We start from the raw sequence: 24,024 nt of genomic DNA on the forward strand, positions 1-24,024 counted from the left end.
AGTGAGATGGCATTGGTACATGCCACCTTGATGGGATTGTATTGGAATCCCCTGGCACATTTCTAACTCCACCATTTGGGGCAAGTCCGATTGAGCATGTCCCAAATTGTACGCAGCAGACTCATAGAATGGCAGGTGTCTTAAATAGCACCCTGGCCTCAGAATCAGTCCTTAAGGCATTCGGATATGGCTGAAGAGCCAATGAGAGTATTTCAGGCATGGAAAGCCAAGACACTCTGGGGAAAAAAAAAAAAAAAAAAAAAAAAAAACCTAAATGAAAGATCTCCGCAAGTGAGATCCCAGTGGAAAGAACGGGGCCATCAAAGTAGGAGGTACCTTTCTCTGAAGGGAGGAGAGAACTTCCACTTTGACTATGACCCTGTCTGAATAAGATCGAAGTTGATGAACTCCAAAGGCTTCCATAGCCTTGGCAACTCATGACTAGAGCCTAGGGAGATTACTGACGCCATAAACAAGAGTGTCAAATTGTTAAGTCAACAACAGGAGTCACTGTGTACTTACTTCTCATGTGGGATCTGTCCTTAATGTGTTGTCCAATGTGAAGTAATGCTATAACTAGTACTGAAACAGTATTTTTACACTTTGTGTTTCTGTGTGGGTGCAAACTGATGAAATCTTTACTTAATACATACTGAATCGATCTTCTGTATATAAAGATAATTGAAAATGAATCTTGATGTGAATGGAATGGGAGAGGGAGCGGGAGATGGGAGGGGTACGAGTGGGAGGGAAATTGGAGGGGGAGCCAATGTAATCCATAAAGTGTACTTTGGAAATTTATATTTACTAAATAAAAAAAAATCTCAAAAGCATAGGCAACTAAAGTAAAAAGACAAAAGGGATTATAGCAAACTAAGAAGCTTCTGCACAGCAAAGGACAAAAATCAAAGGTGAAGAGACAACTGACAGTATGGGAAAAATACTTCAAACTGTTCATCTGAGAAAGGATTAATGTCCAGAGTATGTAAGGAACTCTAACAATAATAAATCCAAAAACTATACTGTTAAGAAATCAGTAAGTCTTAACAGACGTTTCTCAAGAGAAGAGATAAAAATGGTGAACAAATAGATGAGAAAATGCTTGCTATCACTAGCCATCAGGGCATTCAAATCAAGACCCCACTGAGGGGACTGGCACTGTGTGGCATAGCAGGTAAAGCTATCGCCTGCAGTGCTGGCATCCCATATGGGCTGATATCCCATAGTGGCTGCTCCACTTCCAATCCAGTTCTCTGTTATGGCCTAGGAAAGCAGTAGAAGATGGCTCAAGTCCTTGGGCCCCTGCACCAGTGTTGGAGAGCCAGAGGAAGCTCCAGGCTCCTGGCTTCGGACTGGCGCAGCTCCAGCTGTGGCAATCTACAGAGTGAACCAACAGATGGAAGACCTCTCTCCCTCTCTCTCTCCCTCCCTCCCTCTCTCTCTTTTTCTTTCTCTCTCCCCCTCCCCCTTTCCCCCTCTCTCCGTTACTCCTTCCATTCCTCTTCTCTCTGTGTAACTTTCAAATAAAATAAATAATAAGATACAATGAGGTATCTCATCATTCCAGTTAGACTAGACATTATAAAAGGGGGAAAAAGTAATACTCCATGTATTTGTATAATTCCCAAAGGTCTTTTGATATTTTTTCTTACTATATTACAGGTATAAAAAACATCATTTCTATTATTTTTTCCATATATGTCGAGCCACTTTTGGTCATGTAATACATGGTACATCCCAGAGAATGTTCCATGTGCTGGTGAAAATAATGTGTCTTATAACTGTTGGATGGAAAGTTCTGTAAACACCTGTTTAGATCCATTTGGTTTATAGTATAGTCTAACTCTGATATTTCTTGTTGATGTATTATTTTATGTAAATGATCTTATCTCACTTTTAGACCTGATAATGTCTGTTTTGTAAAATCAGGTGCTCTAGTATTAGATGTGTATACATTTAGAATCATTATACCTTCTTGTTGAATTGTATCCCTTGATCGTTATATAGTGATCTTTTTCTTCTTAGTTTTGGCCTTAATATCCACTTTGTGTCATATTAGTTAGGTATTCGATCTGATGTTTGGCTTCTGCTTACATCTAACATCTTTTTTCATTCTTTCACTTTCATTCTGTGTATATCTTCCCTGTATGTTTTAATTGGGAAAATTATTGATAATTAATGGCTTAGTTCTGTCATTTAAGAATTATTCTGATAGTTGTGAATATTCTTTGTTCTTTTTCTAGTGCATTTCTAAAACCAGGCACTGTGGTCTGTCATCTGGCTTCCTGAGTTCTTGTAAATGTGGCTTGGTGTGTGAATAGTGGTTCAAACTGATGCCTGTGTGGGGGATGCAATTGCACTAACATCTTAAGTACTGCCTTGCTTTGTGCCATTATTTCCCTCCCCCCCAATTGGCTAGTGGTTTGTCTGTTTTATTTTTTGCTCCAAGAACCAAAACTCTATTTATTTTATTCACTTCCTACCCTCTGTTTCTATTTTTTTGTACATTATTTCAGTTAATTGTTCTATTGCTAACTTTTTGATTTAGAAATTTATTTTCATTTTCTTTCATTGATACAGGTGTTAAGAGCCTTAAATATTTTGATCGCTGTTTCAGATGTACCTCATAGATTCTGAGAAGTGTTAGGAATTTTTTGTTCATATTTTCCATTTCACCTAGAAATTGCTCAGAAATTTTAAAATTTTCTATTAAGCAACTTATCTTTTCCCTTTTATTCTTCTGGTTGATGGATTAATTGCCTTGTTAGTATAAACAGATGACCATTGTTTTATGAATATTGCATGAATGCATGTCGAAAAGGTATATTACCTATTGATTCAGTTCCATTTTTCCTGTTTACATTATCCTTTGTTATATATTCATTCACACCTAATCTTTCTTTAATATATTGTATTCTTCATTTTTAATTTACAAAACTGTTGATTCAAGATACTTCATGCATGCATTTGATGGATATATGATTTAAAATATAAATGAAATATGAAAATTACATAAAATACATGGTGGACATTGCAATATAGCAGATTAAGGCAACTTTCAAAACACTGGATGCCTGCATCCCACATCAGAGTTTTGGTTGGAGTTCTGGCTATTCTGCTTCCGTTCACCTTGCCGCTGATACATCTGGGTGGCAAAAGTTGATGACTCAGGTGCTTGGGTTCCTGCCACTGACTTGGGAGGCCCTGATGGATTTCCAAACTCCTAGCTTCAGCATGGCCCAGCTCTGGCTGCATTTTGGCAAGTGAACCAGCAGATGGAAGATGTCTGTCTATCTTACTCACTCTCTGTTACTCTGCCTTTCAAGTAAATGAAAGCAAATAAGCATTTTAAAATACATAAAACATTTTTTGCTTGGATCTTTAAAAATATGGCAACAGTATGGGGCAAGTGTTTAGTCTAGCAGTTAAGACACCTGTGTCCTATATTGGAATGCCTGGGTTTGATTCCTAGCTGTGGTTCCTGGCACCAGCTTTTTGCCAGGGCAGGTACTGAGAGGCAGCAATTGAGGGCATGATCGTTGGTTTCTTGCAATGTGGTTGAGTGACCTGGATTGTGTTCCTGGCTTCTGGCTTCAGCTTGGTCCGGATACAGCCATTTCTGGGAAGTGAACCAGCAGACTGGAGCTTGTTCTTTACTTCTCCCTCCCTCTATCAAAGATTCTTTAAAAAAATGACCTAATGATCCTTTATATTATAGATTTTTAAAAATTATTATGTGCCATGATAAACAATGTAACAACATAAATATATTTTAGAAATACATTAATAGTAGCAAAATTTAAATGTAGTGATATGTGGGTTTAGGGTTCTTCATTGCTGTTATTTCCATCATAGTCAATGTCAAAATGTAGATGTCTACATAAAACATAAAATACATTAACTCTCATTAGTTGTGACTTGTCATACGAAACTCCTCCAGTCTTTAATTGAAAAATGACCTTACCTTTTTTCTTGAATTTGTCCTTAGCATCTTTGACAATACACAAATCTTTTCAAAAATCTTTATTTTTACACTAGAATATATGTTCTTAGAGTCTGTGTGTGAGAGAGAAAATGTGTGTAGGAGATGTTGAGATACAGATAACTAAGTTTCCTCTTTAAAAAATTCACCTAATTATTTGTATTGGAAAGTACTTTGAAAAAGTTTTCTGATAAAATCATTAAGTTAGAACATGCTCATAAAATTATTCTCTATCTTTAAAATTCCTTAGTTTGTACAGGACTAAATTATCTGAATCGATTGAAGTTAATCATATTTAAATGCTAATTATTGTAACTAATTATATGTTTGTCTTTGGAGTAGAATAAACTAAAACTTTCCTAAAGCTGAAAAACATTACTTTTCCAGTTTGGATTGTTAAAAGTAGAAAGTTGCACAAATATTCCGAAAGAATTAAAATTGATTATATCAGGATTTTTTAAAATGGTAACAGTAAATGGATCATGTATTTGGTTGATCTTTGTTCTTTATCTGTGCTCTCTTCTATGCTTGTTCATTGTTCTACTAATTGCTGCTCAGTCAGCTTCAGCTGTTAGAAGTAGATATCTATTTACACTGGCAGGCTGCATGTGAATTTAAAAGGCACAGGTCTTATGTTTTGCTTTAACCAGACTGTGGGGTTAGAATTATGTGAGTGAAGATCACCAACCATAAGCTTTGGTTGACAGTGAAGTGAAATGCATGCATTTTCATACACATTGCTTAATATAAAATATCTCTAACTCTGAGCTCTACGGGGAGCTTTTCAGATTGTATGAAAGGCTTTTTACCATCTCTGTTACATATTAACTTGGCAGAGTTTAATATTAATAGCTCCTTAGAACTGTAGTTAACTAAGACTTTTGCTTCCCATGATTTGGCTTTTTCTTTGCAACAGTTTGGTTCCTTTTCTATGTAAGAGTTACGAATGTACAAGAAGCGGTGACTAGGTTCTGGGCTCTTAACTTTGATGAACACCATCCATTTCCATCGTGCTGCACTCAAGGCAGCACAGATGTGAGTCTGGGAGTGGCGTCCCTGCCGCTCTCGTGAGCCTTTGTTTGGAGAACACCCTGATTAACCCCCACCTTTCATGGTTCATTGACTCACTGATAGATCAAGTTTAAACTAGTACATATTAGCACATTTGTTACCAACAGAAGAACAGTTGGCCATTCTGTTTTACATTGCTGGTTCATTGCAAACTGGCATGCTAAAAAGGTTTGTACTCTAGAGTATAAATTGAGAAGTTACCAAAGGATTGAGATCCAAGTCAGTTGCATATTAATATAAAGTCATATCTGTATCTTAATCTTGGATTATCTATTTGAGAGACAATTATTCTACTGTAAAGTTTGAATAAATAATTGCTACTTTGAATTGATTGTTTCATGAACTTTAGGAGAGTGAAGATAGTTTTCATATTAAATAATTTTTTATGATTGCATGAGAGGACAGCAAGGTCCTGGGTACCTGATGCCTGTGTTATTGCATTCTAAAATGTTTTTCATAGAATTATTTGTAGCTTAATGCTTTTACATAAATGTTTGTGTATTAAATGGAAATGTTAATTTGTTCAAGATAGGAAATGCATGTTTGTATATTCTTGTAAAAAATTTAATCAATTAATTTCCTGGAAGAGCTTTATATTCCTTCTTATGTTTGTAACCTAGTTTTCAAAGTTCCTGAATGCTTTCCTTATTGTTAGAGTTCTTTGCATGACAGACAGGTTTACTAAATCATTTGGCAGGTTCAACTGGTGAATTTTGTCTTGGCTTCATATTTACTTACAGGTGCCGTCCTTTTGGCCACCTGCTTCTTTGCATTTTCCTTTCTTTTGTTAGATGATGAAGCATCAGTGCCCATTGGGGCCAAGGGACAGCACTCTGAGTCCAAGCCCAGGACAAGGCAGTTGAGGTTACTTTTCAAAATAAACTAGTGTCATGTAGACTAAAGATTGTTTCTTTCAGGTCCATAGTCTGATTTTTGTTACTACTGGTGATTTGTTTCTAGAAGGCAAACTGAAGTTCTGAGAAAAAGAGTCAGTATTTATTTTCAATGCTGCTGTAAATTTAATTATGCCAGCTCTTAAATATGAGTTTTCTACTGAGTTTCAGTTTGTAGATATAGGGATTAAATTGTTCCTTTTTTTTTCTAAAAAGCTTAACTTGGCAGCAATAAGCAATGGTTAGCCTTTCCATGCTAAATGTTCCTTCCAAAGGATTTAGATGTCTATCACAGAATGTATTGTTGTTAAATCTTTCATTCTTTATTAAGTATTTGCCTTCTCCTTTTTGTTTTCCTTTAGTAATTAATATAAGTGGTTACAATTTTGAATTTATTTTCTGTCATGGCAATTTAAAGAGGAAAAAAAATTTGTGCTTAAATGATTGTTTTGCAGTGTTGATATTCTGTTTTTTAAAATATAGTAGGTATTGTGATTTTATCATTTTTAAAAACTTTTGTTTTTAAATCCATATGTGTACTTCTTGAGCATATGCTCTGTGCCAGGTGCTATTCCAGGATCTAGTGAATATAGTATAGAGCAGAGGCACAAAGTTCTTGACCTCAAGGAACTTAATCCAAGTGGCAGAAGGGAAATTGAAAAACAATTAAAAAGTATTTTTCTATTAAAATTGTAGATGATTTATTGAGTGGTAGTTTGGGAATATCTAGTTTTAAATATTCCATCTGATAGTTTTTTAAAAGGATTTCTTTTATTTTAAAGAGTTACAGAGAAAGGTAGAGACAGAGTCTTCCATCTGCTGGTTCACTCCCCAAATGAATGTGATGGCCAGAATTGAGTCAATCTGCAACCAAGGGCTGGGAGCTGGTGCAGGGGCTCAAGGACTGGGCCATCTTCTGCTGCTTTCCCAGGTGCATTAGCAGGGACTCCAACTGGTGCCCATATGGGATGCCAGTGCTGCAGGCCGGGGTGTTTATCCACTGTGTCACAGCACCAACCCCTCCATCTAATAGATTAACATGCATTGATTATCCTTGCCTGAACTAAATAATTATTTAGATTTTCTAGACTGGCATTGGTGGAGAGATAGGAGAAACATTAGTTTACTAACAAGCACTTCTGCTCATCAAGGTTGATTGTGCTATCGCTAAGTACCCTACCTGTAAAATGATGAGGCTTGAACACGAAATAGCATCATATCACAGCAACACCAGCCGATCATCTGGGGGCAGGTGGACTACATTGAGACCCAACCATCAAGAAACGTTTGTCCTCACTGCTGTGAATGGTTATCCTAGGTATGAACTTATATTCTCTGCCCACCATATTTCTGCCAATGCTACTATCTATGGCCTTAATTAAAGGCCCCATTCAATAATTTTATATTCTACACACTATTTTTCATCAGGGACTCACTGTGTCATATTGCATTCTACCTGGAAGACAAAAACTTGAGATATTAAAGTAGTTTCTAAGTTCCATAAACTGAAAATAGGGGTATATGAATTAAGGGCTGAAATTAGATATGTCATCTTTTACCTTCATATCCAGTGACCTACTCAAAATGTTTTTTCTTCCTGCCTTTGCAATCCTCAACTCTGAGGATTTATAAATTTTATTATGAGAGAAGAACACTTACATGTGAGAATATGATGATGTTTTAATTTAATTGGTTACATTACTGAACTGTGTGTGTACATACACACACACAAATATAACATCCAACAAATAGACTGCCTCATAATGTCAGGATAAAATAAGTTACTATGTAGTTTAGGAAATTTAAAATGGTTAAACTGAGTGCTGAAGACATGGAAAGTCTAAATCGATAATTACCATCAAAGAAACAATTTTTTTGTAATCCTGAAAGGTACTAGATGGTGATAGTTAATATTAGTTATTATACTTACTTACCTTTTGTAGAAAGTGTCGTTATTATCCCCACATTACAGATTAAGACATTGAGGAAAAGTTAGACAAATCGAACAATTATTCCAAAGATTCACAGTTAGCCATGACGGAGTTAAAGATGTAAGAACAGTTGCCAAAGGATAGAACGGGTCATCAAAGAAGGAGGTACCTTTCTCTGAAGGGAGGAGAGAACTTCCACTTTGACCATGGCCTTGTCTAAATATGATCAGAATCGGTGAACTCAGGGGGCTTCCATAGCCTTGGCAGCTCATGACAAGAGCCTAGGTTGATTACTGATGCCATAAATAAGAGTGTCAATTTGTTAAGTCAACAACAGGAGTCACTGTGCACTTACTCCTCATGTAGGATCTCTGTCCTTAGTGTGCTGTACATTGAGATTTAATGCTATAACTAGTACTCAAACAGTATTTTTCACTTTATGTTTCTGTGTAGGAGCAAACTGTTGAAATCTTTACTTAATGTATGCTAAACTGATCTTCTGTATATAAAGAGAAACGAAAATGAATCTTGATGTGAATGGAAGGGGAGAGGGAGCTGGAAAAGGGAGGGTTGTTGGTGGGAAGGATGTTATGGGGGGGAAGCCATTGTAATCCATAACCTGTACTTTGGAAATTTATATTCATTAAATAAAAGTTAAAAAAAAGAACAGTTGCATTTATTCAAACATTTTTCTGTGACAAACCTAAATTATTTCCACAGGGGCACTTGACAAAATTCATGGAAAATGAAACTAAAAGATCATTTTGGTGGAAAACAATTCAAAATCTATGCATAGTTTTTTTGTAGTACACCTTTTCTCTGAAGACCCTGCAAATGGCGAGTCATGTAACAATTTGTGATATGATCTCAAGAGTTCATATCCTTTGATCAAGTAATTCTACTTTTAGAAGTTTAATCTGCAGATTTTCTATCTTGCATCAAACAGGTGCAAAATAGCATTCATTGCAGAATTATTTGAAATCAAGGATGATTGTAAACAACTATCCATGTCATGTCTAATTAAATGGAGATTTATCCACATAAAACGAACAATAGTAGACAGCTTTAAGTAGGGTCAGATATAGTGATATGGAATCATTAAAATATAGTAAAAGGAAAAAGCAAGGTAAAATAGTATGTAGGAATTCTGTTATCTATGTTAAATGTCACAGAATATACATGGATATTTGTATATGCATAGAATATTTCTAGAAGAATCTTCAAAGTGATATAAATGGTGGTTTTCCAAGAGAAATTAAATATCAGGGATTATCGTGAATAAGGAAACTTTCTATTCCAAGTATATATTTTTTTTTTTAATTTTTTTTTTGACAGGCAGAGTGGACAGTGAGAGAGAGAGACAGAGAGAAAGGTCTTCCTTTGCCGTTGGTTCACCCTCCAATGGCCGCCGCGGCCGGCGCGCTGCGGCCAGCACACCACGCTGATCCGATGGCAGGAGCCAGGAGCCAGGTGCTTTTCCTGGTCTCCCATGGGGTGCAGGGCCCAAACACCTGGGCCATCCTCCACTGCACTCCCGGGCCACAGCAGAGAGCTGGCCTGGAAGAGGGGCAACCGGGACAGAATCCGGCGCCCCAACCGGGACTAGAACCCGGTGTGCCGGCGCCGCTAGGTGGAGGATTAGCCTAGTGAGCCGCGGCGCCGGCCCCCAAGTATATGTTTTAACAGGTATAGAAAATAGTTAAGCATGTCATTATCAAACAGGAGATTTTGGGCAAGTGTTTAATTTAGCAGGTAAGACTCCCACATCCTACATTGGCGTGCCTGGGTTCAACATTTGGCTCTGGCTACTAACTCCAGCTTCCTGCTAATGCAGATGCTGGGAGATAGCGATGATGAATCAAATGATGGATTTCTTGCCATGTACTCGGGGGACCTGGATTGAGTGGCTTTGTGGAAATTTAAGGAATGAACTAGTAGAATGGAGTTCTCTCTCTCTGACTCTGTCTCTGTTTCTTTTCACATGAATTACTTTATTTAAAATAGAGAATTTGCATTGAGGTCAGTTAGGGCTTCAGACAGGCCTGGGTTTAGATTCCAGTACTGCCCAGACTGCTGAGAAGGAAGCAACATTGGAGCTCTTTGAGCTCAGGGCAGCATTGCTTCTCCCTCAGCTTTGGCATTGGCAGTAAATAAAGCAAATTCTTAGAGCCCTAAGTGCCTGGGGGAAGACCTCCTTCCCTACCTGTCATACTCTTCAAGTCTAATTGCTGCAAAGAGTTCTTATCTCTTTTATGCCATTCTTACTGCCTACGGCCTTGCTGTCACCTGGACCTCCTCCTCCCTAAGGCCTTGTTTCCCCTAATCTGACACCATCTTTTCCTCTCACTCCAGACATTTTGCCATGCCCTCTGGAAGAGGTAGTCCATTATTAGTGAAATCTATAGCTTGAACCATTTTCCTAATTGTTCCTTTAGCACTCTTGATTTGGTAGCCAGCCAGACCTAGCTTTCCATAGGGTTTATAGCTTCCCCCAAGCCCTCTCAAGTGGTAGCTATTTTCTCCGATGTTCTGTTTCTGGTTTTATATCCTTCAAGTATCTTGACCTGCACTTACCTCCTCCACATTCTTTCCTAAGCATACCTGTAAAACAGTTCCTTGTGGTTCCCAGAGCAACATCACCAGCATCATCTGATAACCTATTATAAATATGATTCTTGGAGCCACCCAACATTACTGAACCTAAATATTTGGGATTCATGCACCGAATCTGTGTTTTAAGAGCCTCGGACGATTCTGATAATTATGCCAGTCCATCAGATCTTATTATTGTCATTAGCAGTAACCCTCTCAATCTTGCTTTCGAGTATCCTGCCTTCCTTATGTTGTCTTAAGTCTTCCTGGCTCACCTTAACTAGTCACCCAATTCCTAAAATCCTTCAACCCCATCAAGATAAAAATTTAGGGGACTGGCTCCGTGGCTCACTTGGTTAACCTTCCGCCTACAGCGCCAGTATATCATATGGGCACTGGGTTCTAGTCCCGGTTGTTCCTCTTCCAGTCCAGCTCTCTGCTGTGTCCTGGGAAGGCAATGGAGGATGGCCCAAGTGCTTGGGCCCCTGCACCCACATGGGAGATCAGGAGGAAGCACCTGGCTCCTGGCTTCAGATTGGCGCACTGCACCAGCCTTAGTGACCATTTGGGGGATGAACCAATGGAAGGAAGACTTTTCTCTCTGTCTCTCTCTCACTGTCTAACTCTACCTGTCAAATAAAATAAATAAATAAAAATTTAGTTATTATGCTACTTTTTCCACTAACTTTTGGGGAAAACCCTGTATACAAGAAACGGCTGCAAAAGGCAGAAGGCACCAAGAAGAAAGAGGCAGATAAATCCAGAATTACATAGAAATTTATTTATTAGGGATATGTCTTGGATGGCTGCAAGATGAGAGGATCCCTACACCTTGAGACGAGGCAAAAAGTTTATATGCTAAGATAGACAAAGGTAGTTTATATTTAACCAGAATGCACATAGACTTTCTCAAGAAATATTGACACTCCAGGTGTCAGGTAAGAGACACTGCAAGAGTCAGGGCCTGACATGGCATGCTGGGAAGATTATCTTAACAAATTTGTGTTTTTATAGGGATAGAGGTAACTGTCAGAAGGGAAGATTGGGCCGGCGCTGCGGCTCAATAGGCTAATCCTCCACCTTGCGGCGCCTGTACCCCGGGTTCTAGTCCCGGTCAGGGCACCAGATTCCGTCCCGGTTGCCCCTCTTCCAGGCCAGCCCTCTGCTACGGCCCAGGAGTGCAGTGGAGGATGGCCCAAGACCTTGGGCCCTGCACCCGCATGGGAGACCAGGAGAAGCACCTGGCTCCTGGCTTCGGATCAGTGCGATGCACTGGCCATGGCAGCCATTGGAGGGTGAACCAACAGCAAAAAGGAAGACCTTTCTCTCTCTCTCTCTCTGTCACTGTCCACTCTGCCTGTCAAAAAAAAAAAAAAAGGCAGGATTGTGCTTATGATGAAGCTGGGCCTCTGCCCTAGTTTTTACCCATCTTCTGTTCTCACTTTCCTCTTATCAGGTCATATACTTGACTACACTTTGTGCTTTCACATACCATATTCAAAAAGCCAACAGAGTGAGTTAGCTCTACCTTCAGAATAAATCTAGAATATAATTTATGATCTCCACTGCAATCATTCCAGTAAAAGCACAATCATTTCTCACCTGGAATATTGCGAGTGTTCTGCAAGTTTGTAGACCTTGACCCTGACTACATCTGCCTTCCACACAGCTGTCAGAATGAACTTTTAGTATCTATGGATATGTTGCTGTATAGCTCAAAACTTACCATACTTCTCCTACTCAGTCAAACCTGTCGCTCCCCCTCTTCGTGGAGGAGCAACACAGGACCCTGCGTTGTTCTTCTGTCTGCTCGGCCCTCCCCGGGTTGGCTACTATCCCTTCCACCTCCGTGGAAGGGCAGTTCCCCCTGGCCACATTCCCCACTTCCGCAGGGGAGCGGCACACCGCCGGCCGGCTCTTCTCGGGGGCTGCACAGGTGTTCCCTCAGATGTTCCCCTTAGATGTTCCCGGTGCATGCCGTCTCTCTCCTCCTTTATAGTCCTCCTCCGCCAATCCCAACTCGGCTGCCCATACGCCGAGTACGCTGCTCTCCAATCAGGAGCAAGTCCTACAGTTTATTGGTTGAACTGGAGGCAGCTGTGCGGAAGCTGTTTACTTCTCTCCCAGCGCCATATTGTGGGAGAGCAGCTGCATAGAATAAGTCTTAATTCGAGTAACTTAGTCTAGTCCGGGTTGCTCCCCACAAAACCCAATGTCCTTACAAATTCCTACAAGCCTGTTGATAATCTTGCCTTTCCTGACCAGCAAATTATTTCCATGTTTGCCTTCCCTCTGTAAATATGGAGGTCATTTTCTGTCCTTATAACTTACTGCAACTTAACATCTTCTAAACACATTTCTTTATTTCTGTCTCCTGTAATTAAAATGGAAGCTGCTTCTTGGGTACTAAAAGAGCCTCAGTTTCTAAAACTCTGCCTGTAACAATTCAGAAATGCAGTTCATTGCAATAAATGAGTAGAGGAAGAGGGAGAAAGAAAAGTTGAACTTCTATGATAACACCATCCTTCCTTGTACTGCCCTTGTTTGAGAAATGAAGCAGGGTATTCTGATAAATCGATCAGGTTGAATAAACTTAATCTGGATATTTAATCTGACTCTAGGCCTTTGGGATTTGGAGTGTTTCTTATCTGTGTCCTATTTTAATAAAGTCTTGGATTTACTTTTTAGTGCTTTCTTGTTAAAGGATAGCAATACTGTTCTTTGTTTTGTTTTTACCTAGTCCAGAATCAGATTGCATTAAATTGCCATCTCCTTTAAATGGTTCAACCTTTGGTAATTAGAGTAATAAAAAACAAGTTTAAGAATATGTTAATACTTTGTCCCTAGCTATCACTGGATGATTTGAGCATCCATTGATGATTCTAGTCTGAATCAATTATTATTTTAATGCTTGATATAGTGATTTTCTCACTGTAATATCTCCTTTTTAAAAAAAGATTTAATTATTTGAAAGTCAGAGTTACACAGAAGGAGAGGCAGAGAGAGGGAGAAGTCCTCCATCTGCTGGTTCACTCCCCAGATGGCCGCAACGGCCGGAGCTATGCCAATCTGAAGCCAGGAGCTTCCTCCAGGTCTCCCACATGGGTGCGGGGGCCCAAGGACTTGGGCCATCTTGTACTGCTTTCCCAGGCCACAGCAGAGAGCCGGATTGGAAGTGGAGCAGCCGGGACTCAAACTGGTGCCCATATGGGGTGCTGGCACTGCAGGCAGCAGCCCTACCCGCTACGCCACAGTGCTGGCCCCATATCTTCCATTCTTATTAATTGTTATTCTATAGAACATAATTTTCCCTTTCTGGCTATTGTTTCTTTAGTGTCAGTGTTACTCATGGGTGTTTAAAAAATTCAAAATAGTATTTTAATGTCATTATTCCATTTTGTATTTTCCCAGGGCTGACCAGTGTAAGTTCTGGAATCCCAGGTTTGTCATCACAGTTTTTGATACAAAAGATATAAAACAAAATAGATAGTGGAGGTACACAGAATAAAGTGGAAGCCACGAAGCTAGAGAGGTAAATTCTGGTGATTAGGAAAGACACCAGTGAACAAGTGGTATTTGGAGCGAACTTTGAAAAAGTGGAAAAATGGGAGTGGGGTGGAGTAGAAAGGAAGAAAACATCTGGATTAAATAAGACTTGACAGATTTGGTGTTGGACAATAATAGAGGGAGGCGTGGATCATGAGGTAGTTGAAATGCAACATTAAGAACTATCTGCACTTACATACAGTCATGCCTTTGCTCAAGCTAGTCTCACTACCTAGCATTACCTTCCATGTCCCACCCTAGCTATTTCGATGAGGGGAGATAGAGGTCATGGAGGAGGAAATTCTAGGTAGTGAAAACTTCAAGAGCCCAAAGTTCCACTTAAACACTCCCTTCCTCCTGAAGCCTAATCAATATTCCTAATAAAAATTAATCATCCTTCTTTCCCGACAAACCCAGCATATTGTGTGCCTCTCTGTTCACAAGTCTATACTATTTTGTAATGCTTTGTGCTATTTATGTTTGTGGGTATGTTTTCATCCCTTAATGCAAGTGCCACATCTTAAACACTTTGCCCTTCTTCCCAGTTCTCAGCACAAAAACCCAATAACGGTTTTCTTTTTTTGAGTGGATTTTTGTGTAAGGTGTGAGATAGGGGTCTTGCTTCATACTTCTGCATGTGGAGATTCAATTTTCCCAGCACTATTTGTTGAAGAGACTGTCCTTTATCCAGAGATTGATTTTAGCTCCTGTGTCAAAGATAAGTTGGCTATAGAGGTGTGGATTGATTTCTGGAATTTCTATTCTATTCCATTGGTCTACACATCTATTTTGTAGGCAGTACCAAATTCTTTTGATTGTAACTGCCCTGTAGTATGTCTCGAGGTCTGGTATTTTATGCGACTGTCTTTGTTTTTGTTGTTTAAAATTGCTGTAGCTATTTGGCATCTCTTGTGATTCCATATGAATTTTAGCATCATTTTTTGTTAGATCTGGGAAGAATGTCCTTGGTATCTTGATTGGGATCACATTGAATCTGTAAATTGCTTTGCATATTATGGACATTTTGATGTTATTGATTCTTTCAAGTCCTTGAACATGGAAAATTTTTTCCCATTTTTGTGTGTCTACTTCTACTTCTTTCTTTAGTGTTTTGACATCCTTGGTTAAATTTATTCCAAGGTATTTGATTATTTCTTGTAGCTACTGTGAATGGCATTGATGTTAGAAGTTCTTTCTCAACCATGGCATTGTCTCTCTATATAAAGGCTATTGATTTTTGTGTTGATTTTATATCCTGCCACTTTATAAAACTCTTCTGTAAGTTCCAATAATCTCTCAGTGGAGTCTTTTGGATCCCCTATATATAGAATCAAGTCATCTACAATTAGGGATAGTTTGACTTTTTCCCAATTTGTATCCCTTTGGTTTTTTTAGATTTATTTATTTATTTAAAAGTCAGTTACAGAGAGGCAGAGAGAAATACATAGATCTTCCATCCACTCGTTCACTCCCCAGATGGCCACAATGGCTGGAGCTTTGCCAATCCGAAGCCAGAATCCAGGAGCTTCTTCTCAGTCTCCCATGAGGCTGCAGGGGTCCAAGGACTTGGACCACCTTCTACTGCTTTCCCAGGCCACAGCAGGGAGCTGGATCAGAAGTGGAGCAGCTGAGACTTGAACCTGCACCCATATGGGATGCTGCAGGTGGCAGTTTTACCAGCTATACCACAATGCCAGCCTCTGATTTCTTTTTGTTACCTAATGGCTCTGGCTAGAACTTCCAGGAATACATACCATCAAATTTCTAGAGAACATTGGGGAAGCCCAACAAAGACACTGGTATAGGCAAAAAGTTCTTGGAAAAGACCCCAGAAGCACTGGCAATCAAAGCCAAAATTGACAAATAGGATTACATCAAGCTGAAAATTTGCACTGCAATAGAAACACTCAGCAAATTGAAGAGGCACCTGACAGAATGAGAGAAAATGTTTGCAAACTATGTGACTGATAAAGGGTTAATATCCAGAAAGAAACTCAACAATAATAAAACAACCCATTCAGTAAAGAAATGGGCAAAGGGCTTGAACACACATTTTTCAAAAGAGGAAATTCAAATGGCCAACAGACACATGAAAAAAAAAATGCTAAGGATCTCTAGCCATTAGGGAAATGTAAATCAAAACCACAATGAGCTTTCACCTCACCCCAGTTGAAATGGCTCACATATAAAAATGAGCAAACAACAAGTGCCTAAGAGGATGTGGGGAAAAGGGTCCCCAAATCCACTGTTGGTGGGAATGTAAACTGGTGCAGCTGCTGTGAAACAGTATGGAGATACCTCAGAAATCTCAACATAGACCTAAAGTATGACCCAGCCAACCCACTCCTGGGAATTTACCCAAACGTAAAGAACTTCACATGTGTAAGAGTGATATCCATGTTTACTGCAGTTCAATTCATAGCAACTAAGATATGGGATCAACCTAGATGTCCATCAGCTGAAAACTAAATAAATTATGGTATATATACTCTATGGAATACTACACAGTGGTAGAAAAAAATCCTGTCGTTTGCAACAAAATGGATATTAGTAGAAACCATTATACGTAGTGAAATAAGCCAGTCCCAAAAAGACAAATACCATATGTTCTCCCTAATCTGTGGGAACTAATAGAGTACCTGAAAGGTAATCTTCAGAAGTGAAATTGACACTTTGAAATGTGATGATTTTGAACAGTCCTTAACTTGGCTGTTGAAGAACAAAATGTTTTATTTATTTAATTACTTTCATGCTATTTCTTGAAATCTTTACCTAGTGTATGGTTAATCTTATGAGTACAAAATTAACTGAAAATAGATCTTTGTGAAAAATAAGAATTGGAATAGCAGAGGGAGCAAGAAGGTTGGGAGTGTGGGGATAGGGAGGTCAGGGAGGGAAGAATCACTGAGTTCCTAAATGTGCATATATGGAACACGTGACGTTTGTACTCCTTAAATAAAAAGGTTTCCTGAATATATGTGTGAGAGATATGGAAGGCAGTCCAGAGGGGCTAGAGGGGGAGAGCTCTGAATGCTGTTTTAAGAGATTCAGGGCGGGCCGGCGCCGCGGCTCACTAGGCTAATCCTCCGCCTAGCGGCGCCGGCACACCGGGTTCTAGTCCCGGTCGGGGCGCCGGATTCTGTCCCGGTTGCCCCTCTTCCAGGCCAGCCCTCTGCTGTGGCCAGGGAGTGCAGTGGAGGATGGCCCAGGTACTTGGGCCCTGCACCCCATGGGAGACCAGGAAAAGCACCTGGCTCCTGGCTCCTGCCATCGGATCAGCGCGGTGCGCCGGCCGCAGCGCGCCGGCCGCGGCGGCCATTGGAGGGTGAACCAACGGCAATGGAAGACCTTTCTCTCTGTCTCTCTCTCTCTCACTGTCCACTCTGCCTGTCAAAAATAAAAAAAAAAAAAAAAAAAAAAAAAAAAAAAGAGAGATTCAGGGTGACTTTGTAGGCAGCAAAGGCTGCAACTGCTTTTGAGCAGTGTGGTGCTGAGCAGAACTGTGATGCCAGAGGATTCAGTAGGAGGAGGAAAGGAGAGCATAGGTCCCCCTGCAGTCTGGCTCTGGAAATCTGGACATGCGTTAGAAAATGGAAATTGATGGTTCCAGCACTGTGGCACAGCGGGTTAAGCCAGGGCCAGTCTGCAGTTCCAGCATTCCATATGGGTACTGGTTCAAGTCCCAGCTTCTCCACCTCCAGTCCAGCTCTCTGCTAATGCTCTTGGGTAAACAGAAGAAGATAGACTGTGTCTCTGGGTCCCTGAACCTACTAGGGAGACTCAGACAAAGATCCTGGTTCCTGGCTTCAGCCTGGAACAGCCCTGGACCTTGCTGTCATTTGGGGAGTGAACTGGTGGATGGTAGGTCTCTCTCTGTTTAAGAAAGGGGAGAGGGAGGGAAAGGCATTGAGCTTGTTTTTGAGGTCTCCAGTCTGGATTACTAGGAGGCTGGCAGCAGCTTCTTTCCAAAGAAGTCCTGGGGAGTTTTACAGACAGTGTCTAAGGATTCAGCATGGTCCCTGTTGCTGATAATCCCAAACTCTCCCTGAACTCAAAATCCTGTATGCTATGGAAAGATTTCTTGACGTTAAGTATGATGAGAAATGAAATGTCTGTACTTGAGGTGTGAAAACATTGACCTTGGTGTAATGGACATTTCTCACTCCTCTTTAGTAACAGTTGTATTTAAAATGGACAGTAGTAACTGCCTTTTTGAACCTTCAGAGGTGGCTCCCTGAGAGCAGCTTACCAAAAAGCGAAGCAGTTGTCAGCTTTCTTTTGGCTTCTTTGTTTCTCCATCCTTTCCTAACAACTAAAAATTTGCTTTGCACCTGCTCCAACTGGGTGCGGAGTGATAAGCATCTTGCAAGCCCAGAAAATTGCAGTATCAAATCTCAGCCCCAACTGTGAGGCAGCACTATCCTCGAATCCCCGCTGAGACCTTGCTTTCCCAGTTCCCAGGAGAAGAACGCTCTCCCCTGGCCTCTTCTCAGCTTTGAACTCTGACCTAACCTTCTCTTTAGCTACAACCGTGCATTGCTCTGGGTGCTGGCTTTGACTCATCCTCTCGTACTCTTGTGCCCTGAACTCATCAGTAGGTCAGGCATCAGTAGCCCGGGGGTCATAGGGATGCCCAATTTGAATAATGAGTATATTTTTCCAAGGAGAAGAAATGTACCCATGTATTTTACTGTCCATTGCTTTTTTTGGAGGAACAAATGCTAAAGGAACATTAGATGTATTATCTAGGATTTGGTACATATACATAAACACTTCCTGATGTCCATAGAGTTATTTTTATTTATATCTTCTTTCATAAATTAAATGCTTTGTTATAACTCATGTATGTTAAGAGGAACATACATATATCACTGCTGGGACAATTAAAATCAATTCCATATTCAGGAATACTCATAAGAATTTCAAATGAAGCTAGTGGACACTGAATACATGTGTACAGTATCTGCACAGACATACGAGACATTTTTTAAAAATTTTCTTTAAGTTATACCAGTTTTGTGTATCTCATATATAGATTTAGGAACATAATGATGAGTCATTTTAAAGGGAAAGAAAACATGGTCACAGAGACAGTAACTTTGTCTTTGTTTCCTTTTTAGGTTTTTCAAACAGACCTAAGTCATTAAAAATACTCCTCAACCCCCAAAGTCACAAAAAAGAAGCTATTCAGGTCTATCATGAGAAGGTTGAGCCTCTGTTGAAGCTTGCAGGAATAAAGACTGATGTAACAAGTAAGTCACTTTCAGAATATAATTTTTCACCATTGAGAAAAACACACAGAAGTGGAACAATCTGAATTTGTTCTTAATCTCAGCATGCATAGTGACAGGTACTATGTAAAGCTTTGCTATGCACATTTATAGTGTCATCCAGCTCCAAGGTTGAAATTTCATTAGATTTTTGTAATTATGTAGTTTTTATTAGAATATTGCTGTTTTAGAAATTTTTAGGACTAATCATTTTCAGGTAGGATTTTTGAAGCTCTGCACTTTGTGGCATCTTCAGTTTGATGTTTGCTATTTTCACATGATTCTGCAGCTTGGCAAGTTGATTTCTACACACACTTATGTAATTGATGCCCTTCTATGGAATCCTTCAGTAGACTGTTTTTGTTCTGACTCTGACCCCTGCTGGTTAGGTCAAAACTAAGCACATGGCTGATTTTAGAAGGATTTAGAAAAATCAAAAGCTTGCATTCATTGTCTGCAATAAGTAATATGTTGAAGCTTGTGCAAAGAAAATAGATTTTTGATAAAAATAATAGATCAGTGATAGCCTTTCCAGCTTTTTTAATTAGGTGACCAAATTCCTTTGCCTGTTTGAGACTGTTGGATTTTTCCTGTGGTGGGAAATTGAGAGGTAGGGTTGATCCTATCAAGAGTCACAACTTTTCTAATTTTGTTTCTATGCAGCTGTACTTACACATACTATAGAATTACAGTGAATTTTATTTTTTAAAAGTTTTATTTATTTGAAAGACAGAGTTAGAGAGGTGTGTTTGTGTGGGGGTGTGTGTGGATCTTCCAACTTCTGGCTCACTCCCCAAATAGCTGCAATGGCTGGAGGTGAGGCGCTCTAAAGCCAGGAGCTTCTGCCTGGCCTCCCACATGGGTGCAGGGGTGCAAGAATTTAGGCCATCTTCCACTGCTTTCTCAGGCACTTTAGCAGAGAGCTGGATTGCAAGTGGCACAGCTGGAACTTGAACCGGCGACTGTACGGGATGCCAGCACTACAGGCTGGGGCTTTAACCTGCTGCGATACACTGCCAGCCCTGACCTCTTTTTTTTTATTTTTTATTTTTTTTTTAAGATTTTACTTATTTGAGAGGTAGAGTTACAGACAGAGGGAGAGACAGAGAGAAAGGTCTTCCTTCTGTCAGTTCACTCCCTAAATGGCCACAACGGCCAGAGCCATGCTGATCCGAAGCCAGGAGCCAGGAGCTCCTTCCTGGTCTCCCATGCGGGTGCAGGGGCCCAAGCACTTGGGCCATCTTCTATTGCTTTCCCAGGCCATAGCAGAGAGCTGGATTGGAAGAGGAGCAGCGGGACTAGAACCAGCACCCATATGGGATGCTGGCGCTGCAGGCAGAGGATTAACCTACTGTGCCACAGCGCTGGCCCCCCAACAGTGAATTTTCATTGATGGAAAACATTGCATAGGACACCTACTCAGGAGCTAAGACCAGAGGGCAGTTGAGTGCCAGGTCCCAGCTGTACATTGTTGGGTAAGGGATTCATAGCTACCTGGCATTGCTCAGCTGGAACCAAGGAGGGGGCTTCACAAAGTAAGAAAAGTCACTGATGCCTACACCTTGTGACATGGAGGATCGTGGGAATGTCAGCCACACTAAAAAGCATCTACCACACCCCAGAGAAACTACCATAAAAACCAGAGGAATTTCTGAATTAAAATAATATTGAAGTCAACCTTTTATGTGGTGATTTTTTACCTCCTTATAGGTGACTTAAAAGGAAATGAGAAAAGTTAGACATGCTATTCCTTCCTGTTGAGAATTTTTTAAGATTGACTGAAGGAAATTTAAATTTATTAATTAAAAGTTGAATAAACTTATTCACACATAATTCTGTTCATTGATTTAACATGACTACAACAAGAAAGTTTGACATGGTTATTCTATATCATTCAATTCCAGAATCTCTTAGAATATTTACTTGGTGTTCAACATTGTACAGAATGCGAGATGAATAAGCCATCACCTGCTTATGAGTGACATTTATGTTATGTATTCAAATAGTTATTTGAAATGTTACAACTAACACACACACATACACACTGTGGCATCTCAGCATGTACTATTAATTTTGACCAAAATTTCAAGAATAGCATTTGAGCTTACAGTTTTTAAAAGGAAAAGGCAAACTTCAGGAAGAAAGATGGGGTAGCACATATGAACAAGGAGAGGGAGAGTGTTAAGCCTGTAATATTTTAAGAATTTGTTTCATTATTTTGATCTATCTTCTTCAGTTTTAACTCCTAATTCTGACTCTTTCCATCATAAAATAGCTGCCAGTGAATTGGATCCTTTCTTCTCATATCTAGTGAGATGTGGAAGGTTTGTATATGTGCAGGACCTAACATGCTTTAGTCCTGAAAATGGGTTAAAATTTCTTTCAGTTTGGCTGTTCCAATACAACATCTGTGCCTAATCAAGAACAATCATTCCCTTAATCATCCTGACCCTTCCCAGGGGCTGAGGGTAGACTTATTTTTCTAAAGATGCCCGAACTAAACGTAGGTTCTGTTAGGGAGGAAAAGGACAAAATGATTTCTGGGAAGGCTCTCAACAAGGCATGCTATAGGAAATTTGAGTCCAGACTATAGATTGATCTTTGTGCTAAATTTTATGGTTTACTCATCATACAGTGATCTACAATTGGTATAATTTTTTTTTTTATAATGTGAAAATCTGGTTTAGTTAAGATGACTCTACCAGCACAATGCAACTGGTACCTGAGTACTGAACTGAGACGAGAAATGATAGTGATGTGCTTTCCTTCCTAAAACAATTGTATTGGAGAGGAAAAAATGTTCTGGTTTTTTACTACATTTGTAAATGTAACTGAATTTTAAAATTTAGTTGATCATAAAATTAGAGCAAACTGGAATTACTCATTTTTGTGGACTAATTATTAGCTGCCTAACACTCCTCCTACAGGTGAAGCTATACAATTACATCCTATGCTTTTAAAATGATTTTAATATGTATGTTGAATAAATACAAATATAAAAAGTTTCTTAATTTGTGTGAAACACTGAATAAACATGTGGATACTTGAAAAGCTTTAATATTCCTGCCTAACTTGCAGTTATTTTGTGGCTCAAAATAATGTGTAAGAAATGACTTTGTAGGTTATAAACTGCTATAGAAACATGGTCATGATGCTACTTACTTCATTTTCATAAAATTATGCAATAATACACTTTCAAATCTTGAAATTAAAATATTTTACATGAAAGAATCAAGCAGAAACAGAACCTATCTTTTGCACATCCACTGTGGCCATTGTTTTTAACATATCTCTGTGTGCACTGGTGAGTCCAAATGGAATATGAATTATGTAAATTCCTGTTAAAACGTGTTAGATTATTTTCTTTATTTGCAAAGTAGAAAGGGAGGGAGAGAGTGAGATGAAGGGAAGGTGGGTGAGTGAGTGAAAATTCTCCCCATTTGTTGGTTTACTCCCCCAAATGCCTGTCATGACTTGGGCTAGTCCATGGCCAGAGCCAGAAAATGGGTGCACCATCCACATCTCCCAGGAATACAATTACTTGGATCATCATCACTGGCTTCCAGCGTCTGCATTGGTAAGAACCTGGAGTCAAGAACTGGAACTGGGGATTGAACCCTTGTCTTAGTATGTGAGACGTGGGTGTCATAACTGCTAAGCTAAATGCCACTCCACACAATAAATTATACACGATGAATAATTCATTGGACAATAGTGCTGTAAAGATGTGATACATGATTTGAAAAATTACAGCTATATATGTACATTATAAAGTAACTTTTTCCATAGACTTATTTTAAATGGATTTCACCACATTAATACAAATAAATTTACTCCTTTCATTTTGACTTATGCTGAAACCCTAACTACTTCTGATTATAGATGAGGTTCTTTTGAAATATTCGAGCTGAAGTGTCATGCCCCCTCTGCTTCCACCACCAACTGCAGTGTTTTAACTAACAACATCAGAAAAATTTCTGGAAGAACCTAGCAAGAATTGAGAAATTTGTCTGGTAGCCTATTTGTATAGAAATCAAAGAATAAAATGAATGTTAAGCCCATTCTGGATACATCATTTTTTTCTCTTGTTCCCAAATTAAAGCAGAATTCAAGACTGTTCTATTAAATGTGTGATAAATATTTTGAGAGTTCAGAGATTCATAAGTTAATTCATAAACAATAAAGTTAAGGCAGCATGAAAATCAGACTTAAGAGCATGTATAGGGTCCTGTAGTTTAACTTCCATGGTGTGATGGAGCACAGGTGTGCAATGCCCCTTGTGGGCAGCCAGATCGCCTTGGCTTGACTGTTTACAGTAGAGGTGGGACATAATGTCTGTGGGTAATACTTCTGGACATTCTTATCTTGACTTCATGGTCACTGGTTTTTTGAGCAAATTAGAAAAGGTACCACCCTATGCTGACTAACCAAACAGGTGCCACCTCTTCTAGACAGATTCATCCCAGGATCTCCTAGCTCATTGATCAGGGACACTAGTGATGTTTCAAATCCACATGCCCCTTTGTCCAACCTCCTTTGTACTAGGCATAAACTGTACCACACAGGGAACTTTTTCCTCTAGTAATTTTGCTTTACTAGGGTTAATGTTATCTTTTGTAATGTTACAAAAATGAATGTTTCCCATCTAGTGTATATGACTCATTGAAGAGCACTGTTGTGGAGCAGTAGTTTAAGGTGTTGCCTGCAATACTGGCATTCCAAATAGGCACAAATTCAAG

The 24,024-nt window shown here is 39.5% G+C and overlaps 1 protein-coding gene across 5 annotated transcripts in view; it reads left to right on the forward strand.

Annotated features, from left to right (window-relative positions):
* The window catches only part of CERKL (CERK like autophagy regulator), a 175,694-nt gene that overhangs the window by 107,627 nt on the left and 44,043 nt on the right, over window positions 1-24,024 (forward strand). For 4 of the 5 annotated variants that reach the window (XM_008258805.4, XM_070070503.1, XM_002712228.5 and 1 more), the window contains one exon: window positions 19,136-19,267. The exons of the other annotated variant lie outside the window; for it this stretch is intronic. In XM_008258805.4, coding sequence (XP_008257027.2) covers window positions 19,136-19,267 — 132 coding nt within the window. The remainder of the gene's footprint in view (window positions 1-19,135; window positions 19,268-24,024) is intronic. 5 annotated transcript variants of the gene reach the window in all.

The sequence above is a fragment of the Oryctolagus cuniculus genome, chromosome 3 (assembly GCF_964237555.1).
Source record: "Oryctolagus cuniculus chromosome 3, mOryCun1.1, whole genome shotgun sequence".
Taxonomy (NCBI): Eukaryota; Metazoa; Chordata; class Mammalia; order Lagomorpha; family Leporidae; genus Oryctolagus; species Oryctolagus cuniculus.